General features: G+C 46.6%; 1 protein-coding gene and 1 pseudogene across 1 annotated transcript; both read left to right on the top strand.

Moving 5' to 3' along the window:
- The first annotated feature begins 2,737 nt into the window (after positions 1–2,737).
- On the top strand, positions 2,738–4,383 carry LOC100596061 (protein FRG2-like-2). The gene is made up of 4 exons (XM_030808566.1): positions 2,738–2,915; positions 3,161–3,238; positions 3,468–3,545; positions 3,869–4,383. Exons 1-4 carry the CDS (start codon positions 2,738–2,740, stop codon positions 4,381–4,383), a joined length of 849 nt encoding a protein of 282 aa, XP_030664426.1.
- A 2,817-nt stretch (positions 4,384–7,200) lies between these two features.
- Positions 7,201–8,529, top strand: LOC115833717 (annotated as a pseudogene).
- The last annotated feature ends 3,172 nt before the right edge of the window (positions 8,530–11,701 follow it).

Here is an 11,701-nt window from a genome sequence, read left to right as displayed (position 1 = left end):
TTTAATCCCATCACTTTGGAATGACAAGGCAGGAGGATCATTTGAGGTCAGGAGTTTGAGAGCAGCCTGGGCAGCATAGTGAGACCACATCTTTATTAAAATTTTTTTTAATTAATCAGGCTCAGTGGTGCATGTCTGTAGTTGCAGCTACTTGGGATGTTGACATAGCAGGATCTCTTGATTCTATGAGTTTGAGGCTACAGTGAGTTGTGATTGTGCCACTACACATCAGCCTGGGTGACAGAGTGAGACTCTGTTTCAAAAAAAAAAAAAGGTTCGACTTTAGTTAGCTTTTTACACACAAACACACCCATATAAACAATCACTCTTTTAAGAATAGAAGTACCAAATTAAAAATCATTAACGTGAACCCATTTTTAACTCAGACTTTATCTTTTAATAAGTTTCTTTTTTTTTTTGAGGTAAGACGTAGGCAACATAACAAGACCTCACTGGGGCAAGAGAGTGAGACCTCATCTCTACAACAATTTTTTAAAAGTTAGTTGGGCATAGTGGTGCACACTTGTAGTCACAGCTATTTGTGAAGCTGACTTGGGAGGATCACTGGAGTCTGGGAGGTCAAGGCTGCAGTGAGCTGCGATTGCACCACTGCACTCCATCCAGAGGGTTAGAGTCAGGATCTGTCAAAAATAGGTACAATTTTAACCGCGCGTGTTTGACACATCAGCACATCCATATAAACAATCCCTCTCTTAAAAATAAAAGTACCCAATTTAACAGTTATTCATATTCATGGGAATTACCTAGAATTTTTTTGTTTGTTTTGGTTTGGATTTTTATTGAAAGGGAACACCCAGAAATGTTATTTAAAATCTAGAATTTGATAAAAATAAGCCTGAGTTTTTTTCTTTTTTTGAGACACAGTTTTGCTCTGTTGCCCAGCTGGAGTGCAGTGGCATGATCTCGGCTCACCAAAACCTCTGCCTCCTGGGTTCAAGCAATCCTCCTGCCTCCTAAGTAGCTGGGATTACAGGCGTGAGCCACCACATTCAGTTAATTTTTTTTTGAATTTTTAGTACAGATGGGGTTTCCTTATGTTGGCTAGGCTAGCCATGAACTCCTGACCTAAGGTGATCCACCCGCCTTGGCCTCCCAAAGTGCTGGGATTACAGGCATGAGCCACAATGACTGTAAGTAGCAGACCCCTCTACATATCTTTTATAGAGTTATCCAAAAAGCAGTCATTTACACAAGAGCAGACAATTTTCCCAACTTTCTATTGAGTTTATATGTTAATATTGTTACAAAATTTAATGCAATTTTCTTATAAAATTACCTGGCCACATTTTATGTTACATCATAATATATCAAAACTTATTTAGATGGAAAATAAATTTTATGATATCATAATATTATAATATATAACGATACCATATTATGATAAGTTCCATTTACATTCAGACAATTTCACTAGGCAGTGTGTGTCTACCACTATTTTTTTTTTTTTGGTTCCACTATTTGCACAGGCAGCACAGCTGGGAAAACACAGACTCACCCAACACAGTCTCTTTCCCGTGTCTTTCTCCTCCTCAAGGAATCAGTTCATCAGTCAATCAAGTCATGTGGGACTGGAGGCTGAGTACTCCCTAACATAGAAGGTCTCATTCCTGCATGCTTTCCTCAGCAGAGGGGGAGACGAGAAGGTCCTTTTAGGGTACACTTGCTTGGACATAGACTAGGCTAGTTGGAGGGCTCTAACCAGCAGAGACAGACTCCGCCACAGTAGGAAGGGATGAGGCAGCTGTTCTGAACCCGGAGCTCCACGACACCTTGTCCCGTCTCACTGAGGCAATTTTGAGAGGCTGCCCTGGAATATGGTGGATGATGAGAAACAATGTGGGCTTTGACGGGATTCAGGTGGTGTCTGCGGTGTGAAGACAGGAGCTGAATGTTCAGAATCTAGGCTGTTTTTCTTGTGATCACTTGGGTTACCTGTTTGAGACCAAGTCCATTTTTATTAGGGAGGCTGAATAAATTCCACAGAACACAATGGCGCTCCCAGGATGACTGAGGAAGGGTGAGAAAGGAGGAAACTTTTTCCACCTAGACTTTTTGCTACCTCAGGGATCAGGAGCTGATTAGGTTAGCACTGGCTCAACCTAATCAATTCAATTTTATTGCATTTGATCTAATTATGTTCCCCATTTTTAAGGTAGGAAGGGTCATTTCATTTGGTATTTATTTTTTCTCTGCATTTTTATTTCATCATGTGTGGATCTAATACAATCAACCATAATTTGACATTTGTTGCTTCCAAGCATTTAAGAAATTATAATATCTATGCATACAATGTTAACACCATGTATAATAAATTCTCTTTCTGTGCAAAATATATAACGTATGTCAATATAGGCATGTTTAATTGTGCATCTTGAAAGGTGAACAAGATCATAAATACTTCCAGGTAGGAACTGGGACAGAAATCAGAAGAAATGATTCCCTGATCTTCGGATCCCTGTGCTCCTGGTTCTTTGTTTTCTTGACACTATGACAGGATCCTGAAAATGTCTCCCTTAACTGTGTCTAGGTCCCCAGTAGAACTACAGCAAGAAACTTCTGATTGAGGCTCTAAGAAGGTGCAGGAATGAGAAAACTGTTCGGCCAATCAGAGTAAGCCACTCCCAGGTGAGGGATGTATAAAAGGTAGGTCTATCAGAATAACCCACACTCTGCCTTTGGACGTGTTAGAGAGTGCACCTTTCACTTGAGCTTCAACATGGGAAAGGGAAATGAAGACCCCGATCTCCACTGCTCCTCCATCCGATGCTCCACTGACCAGCCCCCTTTCCAACTGATCTCCTTTACAGAAAAGGGCTCAGATGAGAAGAAACCATTCAAAGGAAAAGGCAAGACCGCCTTCTCCTATTCCAGTGAGAAGCACATGCAAAGGCAAGGTAAGGCCTTGGGCTGCTCCTATGGAGGCTGGAAGGAGGGTTGGAATCAGGGATACTGAGCTATGTGTCTTGGTAGGGTTTTATTTTGGGATTTGGGGATGGGGAATGGCTTAGTGCCCTCAGGGGACTTTGAGAAATTTATTCACTCATGACACTGGCTGAAGAGCTTCCATGAAAGACTGATTCACAAAAATGAATCAGAGATAGACTATGGAGAGGGGAGTCATCTTAACTTTCTTTTGCAGCAGGACCGGAGCCCAATCCAAACAAGGAGAATTCTGAGGAAACCAAGCTCAAGGCCGGGAACAGCACTGCTGGATCAGGTAAGATTTGACTCTTTCAAGGTGAGAAGGGACAGGGCAGCAACACAGGCTCCCCTGGCAAGGAAACTGGGAGCTCCTTGACAGCCAGTGCCATACAGATCCTGGACACTGGAGAACAGAAGAGAGCTGGGGTTCGGTGGCAACCTCAGCTCCTGTGTGTCCAGGATGGACTAGGAATTTCAGGGTGTTCAGCTGGAGGCACTTTCTCAAACTCTCATTGTGTTCACAGAACCAGAGTCCAGCTCATATCGGGAAAACTGCAGGAAAAGAAAAATCAGTTCCCAAAACAGCTGCCAAGACAGAGCAGGTAGAATCTTGGTGTTTTTTGTTGTTGGTGGTGGTGGTGTTTTTTTTGTTTTTGGTTTGCCCCAAAAGGCAAATAATCAGGAAACTTTTAAACGAGTCTTGAGCGGAAAGGGAGTTACTTATTGGCGAGTAAGTTTTTGACACCTTAGCACTCCGAGAATATCTGGGGACTCACAAGAGGTTCAGCCTCACTCCATTCCAGTGCTGAGATGGTCAGGAAGGAATGGGAGAGACAAGTGGGGGTCACCTGGGTGCACAGGGTGTTCTGGAAATGAGGGTCTGTGGGGACTGCTCTGGTGAGTCTCTCACATGCTTTCTTTGCAGGGAATCGTCCAGAAGAGGAGTGCAGCTTGATGTTGAAAAAGAAATCAAGATCCTCCACTGCTGTGCACAACAGTGAAATCCAGGAGACCTGTGATACCCACCATAGGGGACGTTCCAGGGCTCGCACTGGGCACAGCAAGCGGCACAGTTCTCGGCCCCTAGGAGTCCAAACACCGTCACTTCGAAAAAGCTTGGTGACCTCGGTGCGAGCTATGTCAGAGGCTGTTTATCGAGACCTAGCCCAGGTGTGGGCACAGCAGATCCATTCTCCACTGACCTGTGAGCAGCTGACACTGCTCACTCAGCTCCGGGGGCCTCTGTGTGCCCAGGTGCAGACCTTGTATTCCATGGCCACCCAGGCAGCTTATGTCTTCCCTGCAGAGGGCTGGCTTGTCCCAGCCACACTGCCTGGTCCTGGGGATTCAGCCCTGGAGAGAGAAGCCCAGCCCTTCCCTGGGCAGGAGATAACTGAACCTGTCAGTGGATCAGATGAGGCTAAGCTGGGAGCACCTTGACCCTATTCAGCAGAGATGCAGCTCTGGGAATGAGAACAAGGACCTGCTTCTTCTCAGATTCTTCCAGATGACCAGCAGCGACAATTTTAGACACACTGCGTTAATAAATGACAGAACCTGAAGAAGTCATAGGAAAGAAACTTGAGTGGTATACTCAGAATTGTGAGCCCTGCATTTTGCAGACCGCTAAGGCTATAGACAAATGTTATATTTCATGTTAGACATTTGATGTCTTTTGGATGTCTGATGACAGTCGTGCATTTCCATATAATCAGAAAAATATTAGAATGTAATTGTGAATTTGCACATTTTAGATTGTAGAAAAGTAAATATAAAATTATATGTTCCTTTTTTTTTTTGAGACAGTCTTGCTATGTTATCCAGGCTGGAGTGCAGTGGCAAAATCTTAGCTCGCTGCAGCCTCTGCTTCCTGGGTTCAAACAATTCTCATGCCTCAGCCTCCCAAGTTCCTGGGACTACAGGAATGTACTGCCATGCCTGGCTAATTTATTTTTTCTTGTATTGTTAGTAGAGAGAGAGTTTTGTCACTTTGGCCAGGTTGGCCTCAAACTCAGGTGATCCGCCAGCCTCCACCTCCCAACATGCTGGGATTACAGGCATGAGCCCCCTTACCAAGAAATTGCTTCTCTTTTAATCCGGAAAATGTTGTAGGCTCTCACTCTTCCAGCCTGAACCCATGGAGTACTAATATCCACAAACCATTAATAGCACTCCCTGTGAAAAAATGTCTATACATTTTTACAGTTTTATATAATTATAGTAAAATTACTATGCAAGCTGTTTACTTTTAATATTTCTACATAAAATTTAAGTCAAGATATATTAAATGGTAAATGATTGTACTTATTTATTGAACTGCTTCATGTTTTATTTCATTTTTAAATCCTAAATTTATATTTTATTGTATTTTATACATTTCAATTGATTGTACTATATTGCAGGATATGGAGATTTCATCGCATACTACAATACAGTGTATTTTGTTATATTTGACGTATATTCTACTTGTATTTTTTACTGAGATCATACAATCTTTCATTATCTAAGTGTATTAATTACTTATTTGGTTGCTTTATAATTTCATTTTATGTGATGAAATAAACATTAATGTCGTTTGGAATTTTAAATTTCGTTCATATGGAATTTGTATTTAATAAAGATGTGAAAAAGAGAATGTCTTATCTTCACTTCTGTGTCATCCTATCCTTGACCTCCCCACAGCCCACAGCTCTTGTCATAGTACGGGAATAGTGTTCTATCACTACAGGAAATGGGGCCAATTCAATGGTAATAGACAGATATAAATTGGAGATAGAGAGATTTTATTCTCGACCACTGCAATAGAAAAGAATCACAGTAATGTGAGTCACACAATTTTTGGGTTGACACTGCTTATGAGTTACGCTTACACTATGCTGTAGAATAACTCTGAAATAAATTATGTCTATTAAACAAATGCACATACATAAATAACGTGTCTAAATAACAATGTACATATCTTAATGAAAATGAATTTTTTTGCTAAAAAATGTTAACACATAGATACACACAATGGGGTCATACAATGTTGAAAAATAGAGATGGGGAGAGGAACAGAGATAGAGAGAAAGGGAGGAATGGAGCGAGAAAAGGACAGATGGACAGAGGGACATTGGAAAGGAGAAAGTGGGGAGAGGGTGAGGAAGAGAGGTAGGGAGGGAGGAGGGAGGAAGGGAAGGACAGAAGGAGAAAGGGAGCAAGAGACAGAGAGAGGAAGGCAGAGAGAAAAGCGGTCTTCTGCCTCTAGGACCAGCAGGACCTTGCACTCTGGGAAAATGTTGGGTGCCCAGTGCAGGCTGAGTGCTGGGCTGACAGCCACGTCAGCCTGCGGGGCGCTCACCAGCCCTCCAGATCGCCAGCCTGGGTCACCTCATCCAGGAGCGATTCAGACGAATTCCGCCTCCCAAGGAATGATCCAATTGGCCAGGGAGCAATGAGCGGAGACTCGGGTGATTGTCCGTTTTTCATCCACATGGTTCACAGATGACATAGCCCCACGATGAGCCTGCAACAGAGCAGTCACACTCAGGCAGAGTGAACCATGTTTCCGTGTTCCAGGTTCCTTTGCCCTCTGCAAGGGGGGGGGGGCCTGTTGCTCACGTGTCTCCGGCCCCTGAAAGCGTGACCATGTTGACTGTTTCCCGAGCTCTGTGGGGACACAGAAACCTCCAGCAAAGCGTGGAAAAGCAGCATCGTGACTTCCCTCCCCTTTCCAGTTTCCAAACAGGCCACAGTGGAGACTCCCCTTGTTGCAGGAAACAGGAATCCGTGGTCAGGCCGTGATGCACCAGACGTTTCTTTTCTCTGTAGTTTCGCTCTCGTTTTCTACATGAAAATGAACGAGATACACCCCTGCGTGTGTGAGACTATCACGGCAACGGCGACACCCACAGGCATTGCCGCCTTCCCGGAGAGGGCCTGGAAAACTCAAGACTGTCATGGAGGTTCCGTTCCACACTCCACCCTTCAGGGTGGTTTCTGCCTGAAAACTGTGCGAGTCAAGACAGCTGCTTCCAGTTTCCATAGAATTACTGGAGAACCTCAGAGAGCCAGCCCCCGAAGCCCCTCTTTCCCCTCCAATCTGGCCCTACACCCACCCACCCCACAAGTCCCTGGTCCCTGAGGTTTTCGGCTTCAGAGGGCGAGCTACCCCGGGACCTTGGGCCCCAGAGCTCATGCAAGTTAATAACGGGGTGGAGGTGGTAGGTCTTTCTAAGGGCCTCCTGGCTGGACCTGCGCGCAGTGTACAGGCCGGCTGAGGTGCACGGGAGCCCGCCAGCCTCTCTCTGCCCGTGTCCGTCTGTGAAATTCCGGCCGGGGCTCCCCGCGATGGCTCTCCCGACACCTTCGGACAGCACCCTCCCCGCGGAAGCCCAAGGACGAGGACGGCGAAGGAGACTCGCTTGGACCCAGAGCCAAAGCGAGGCCCTGCGAGTCTGCTTTCAGCGGAACCCATACCTGGGCATCGCCACCAGAGAAGGGCTGGCCCAGGCCATAGGCATTCCGGAGCCCAGGGTCCAGATTTGGTTTCAGAATGGGAGGTCACGTCAGCTGAGGCAGCACTGGCGGGAATCTCGGCCCTGGCCCTGGAGACGCGGCCCGCAAGAAGACAGGAGAAAGCGGACCGCCGTCACCGGATCCCAGACTGCCCTGCCGGTTCGAGCCTTTGAGAAGGATCGCTTTCCAGGCATCGCCACCAGGGAGGAACTGGCCAGAGAGACGGGCCTCCCAGAGGCCAGGATTCACATCTGGTTTCAGAATCGAAGGGACAGGCACCCAGGACAGGGTGGCAGGGCGCCCGCGCACACAGGCGGCCTGTGCACCGCGCCCCCCGGGGGGTGTCACCCTGCTCCCTGGTCGGTCGCCTTCGCCCACACTGGGGCGTGGGGAACGGGGCTCCCCGCACCCCACATGCCCTGCGCGCCTGAGACTCTCCCACAGGGGGCTTTCGTGAGCCAGGGAGCAAGGGCCGTGCCCCTGCTCCAGCCCAGCCAGGCCGCGCCGGCAGAAGGGATATCCCAACCTGCCCCGGCAGGCGGGGATTTTGCCTACGCCGCCCTGGCTCCTCCGGAAGGGGCGCTCGCCCACCCTCAGACTCTTCGGTGGCCTCCGCACCCAAGTAAATGCCAGGAGGACGGGGACCAGCAGCGCGACGGCCTGCCGGGCCCTTGCGCGGTTGGACAGCCAGGGCCCGCTCAAGCTGGGCCACAGGGCCAAGGTGTGCTTGCGCCAGCCACGTCCCAGGGCAGTCCGTGGTGGGGCTGGAGCCCCAGGTCGCCGGGGCAGCGTGGGATCCCGAAGACGGGGCACCTTCACCTACGAAGCTCGCGACCCCGGAGGCCTCCGCGTCAAGCACAGATGCAAGCCATCCAGGCGCCCTCCCAAGAGCTCTAGGAGCCGGTGCGCTCGTTTGCACTCACCTCCAGGCTGTTAGATGAGTTCCTGTCGACCCCAGAGTTTCAGCAAAAGTCACAACCTTTCCTAGATCCGGCGCCACTGGAGGAGCTGAAGGACGTGGAAGAGGCCGCTCCGCTGCAACCACTCCTCAGACAGGAAGGACACTGGGCTCTGCTGGAGGAGCTTTAGGACGCGGGGTTGGGGCAGGGTGGGGGCAGGGCGGCGGCCTCTCTTTCGCGGTGAACCTCTGACTCGGTATGGAGAGACGTGTCTTCCCTTCCAGCTGACCTGTCTAGGATCCCTGAGTTCCAGGTCCGGCGAGAGACTCCACACAGAGGAGGGCTGTCATTCTTTCCTGAGCATCCCGGGGATCCCAGGGCCCGCCCAGGTACCGGGAGGTGGACTGTCTACTGCTCACGCGCGGGTTTGCAGGCAGCAGCCTAGGTTTTCTTTTTTTTTTCTTTTTCTTTTTTTTTATTTATTTATTTATTTTTGCTCTTCCCATTGTTTTTATTTTTTTATTTTTTTTATTTTTTTATTTTTTATTTTATTATACTTTAGGTTTTAGGGTACATGTGCACAATGTGCAGGTTTGTTACATATGTATCCATGTGCCATGTTGATTTCCTGCACCCATTAACTCCTCATTTAGCATTAGGTATATCTCCTAATGCTGTCCCTCCCCCCTCCCCCCACCCCACAACAGTCCCTGGAATGTGATGTTCCCCTTCCTATGTCCATGAGTTCTCATTGTTCAATTCCCACCTATGAGTGAGGACATGCGGTGTTTGGTTTTTTGTCCTTGTGATAGTTTACTGAGAATGATGTTTTCCAGTTTCATCCATGTCCCTACAAAGGACACGAACTCATCATTTTTTATGGCTGCATAGTATTCCATGGTGTATATGTGCACATTTTCTTAATCCAGTCTATCATTGTTGGACATTTGGGTTGGTTCCAACTCTTTGCTATTGTGAATAGTGCCAAAATAAACATATGTGTGCATGTGTCTTTATAGCAGCATGATTTATAGTCCTTTGGGTATATACCCAGTAATGGGATGGCTGGGTCAAATGGTATTTCTAGTTCGAGATCCCTGAGGAATCGCCACACTGACTTCCACAATGGTTGAACTAGTTTACAGTCCCACCAACAGTGTAAAAGTGTTCCTATTTCTCCACATCCTCTCCAGCACCTGTTGTTTCCTGTTTTTTTAATGATGGCCATTCTAACTGGTGTGAGATGGTATCTCACTGTGGTTTTGATTTGCATTTCTCTGATGGCCAGTGATGATGAGCATTTTTTCATGTGTTTTTTGGCTGCATAAATGTCTTCTTTTGAGAGGTGTCTGTTCATGTCCTTTGCCCACTTTTTGATGGAGTTGTTTGTTTTTTTCTTGTAAATTTGTTTGAGTTCATTGTAGATTCTGGATATTAGCCCTTTGTCAGATGAGTAGGTTGCAAAAAGTTTCTCCCATTCTGTAGGTTGCCTGTTCACTCTGATGGTGGTTTCTTTTGCTGTGCAGAAGCTCTTTAGTTTAATTAGATCCCATTTGTCAATTTTGGCTTTTGTTGCCATTGCTTTTGGTGTTTTAGACATGAAGTCCTTGCCCATGCCTATGTCCTGAATGGTATTGCCTAGGTTTTCTTATAGAATTTTAATGGTTTTAGGTTTAACATTTAAATCTTTAATCCATTTTGAATTAATTTTTGTATAAGGTGTAAGGAAGGGATCCAGTTTCAGCTTTCTACATATGGCTAGCCAGTTTTCCCAGCACCATTTATTAAATAGGGAATCCTTTCCCCATTTCTTGTTTTTGTCAGGTTTGTCAAAGATCAGATAGTTGTAGCTATGCGGCATCATTTCTGAGGGCTCTGTTCTGTTCCATTGATCTATATCTCTGTTGTGGTACCAGTACCATGCTGTTTTGGTTACTGTAGCCTTGTAGTATAGTTTGAAGTCAGGTAGCGTGATGCCTCCAGCTTTGTTCTTTTGGCTTAGGATCGACTTGGCGATGCGGGCTCTTTTTTGGTTCCATATGAACTTTAAAGTAGTTTTTTCCAATTCTGTGAAGAAAGTCATTGGTAGCTTGATGGGGATGGCATTGAATCTATAAATTACTTTGGGCAGTATGGCCATTTTCACGATATTGATTCTTCCAACCCATGAGCATGGAATGTTCTTCCATTTGTTTGTATCCTCTTTTATTTCATTGAGCAGTGGTTTGTAGTTCTCCTTGAAGAGGTCCTTCACATCCCTTGTAAGTTGGATTCCTAGGTATTTTATTCTCTTTGAAGCAATTGTGAATGGGAGTTCACTCATGATTTGGCTCTCTGTTTGTCTGTGATTGGCGTACAAGAATGCTTGTGATTTTTGTACATTGATTTTGTATCCTGAGACTTTGCTGAAGTTGCTAATCAGCTTAAGGAGATTTTGGGCTGAGACAATGGGATTTTCTAGATATACAATCATGTCATCTGCAAACAGGGACAATTTGACTTCCTCTTTTCCTAATTGAATACCCTTTATTTCCTTCTCCTGCCTGATTGCTCTGGCCAGAACTTCCAGCACTATGTTGAATAGGAGTGGTGAGAGAGGGCATCCCTGTCTTGTGCCAGTTTTCAGAGGGAATGCTTCCAGTTTTTGCCCATTCAGTATGATATTGGCTGTGGGTTTGTCGTACATAGCTCTTATTATTTTGAGATACGTCCCATCAATACCTAACTTATTGAGAGTTTTTAGCATGAAGGGTTGTTGAATTTTATCAAAGGCCTTTTCTGCATCTATTGAGATAATCATGTGATTTTTGTCTTTGGTTCTGTTTATATGCTGGATTACATTTATTGATTTGCGTATGTTGAACCAGCCTTGCATCCCAGGGATGAAGCCCACTTGATCATGGTGTATAAGCTTTTGATGTGCCAGCAGCCTAGGTTTTCTAACTAGCCCAGGCGGAGCTCTCATCCCTTTTCCCCCCGTTCTTCAGTCGGGTTGGCGGAGACCGCAGTCCGCGAAACACTGGGCCGGGGCAGAAGCCAGGCCAGTTCTCCTTTCCATGGCTCGACTCCTCTGCCTCTTCGCTCACCATCACTTGCCAACCCTTGTCCCGCCAGCCTCCCCGCCAGCACCATGGAGCGCCTTGCAACTAAATGTAGACCCGAGACCTCGCGCAAACCGAGGTGCTGCCCTTTCCAGGCAAGAGGGAAGGCAGGCAAAGTTGAGGACAGGAACGGAGACAGAGTGGGACGGAAGGCCAGAGCTAGGAAAAGATGGATGGACTGAGTGACCCTGGAAGGGAGAGAAAGAGGGAGGGAGGCAGAAAGGGAGGAAAAAAACGGGGGAGGGAGGGAAGAACAGAGGG

The sequence above is a fragment of the Nomascus leucogenys genome, unplaced genomic scaffold, assembly GCF_006542625.1.
Source record: "Nomascus leucogenys isolate Asia unplaced genomic scaffold, Asia_NLE_v1 001648F_29129_qpd_obj, whole genome shotgun sequence".
Lineage (NCBI taxonomy): Eukaryota > Metazoa > Chordata > Mammalia > Primates > Hylobatidae > Nomascus > Nomascus leucogenys.
The sequence above is the reverse complement of the archived record's forward strand: the minus strand, read 5'-3'. Positions and strand labels throughout refer to the sequence as shown.

What these genes read in the sequence shown, in the direction of transcription:
- LOC100596061 (XM_030808566.1), top strand. Translation starts at nt 2,738, where the DNA reads ATGGGAAAGGGAAATGAAGACCCCGATCTCCACTGCTCCTCCATCCGA. An exon ending in GAAGCACATGCAAAGGCAAG is followed by an intron (nt 2,916 to 3,160) that starts GTAAGGCCTTGG and finishes TTTCTTTTGCAG; the next exon opens with CAGGACCGGAGCCCAATCCA. An exon ending in CAGCTGCCAAGACAGAGCAG is followed by an intron (nt 3,546 to 3,868) that starts GTAGAATCTTGG and finishes CTTTCTTTGCAG; the next exon opens with GGAATCGTCCAGAAGAGGAG.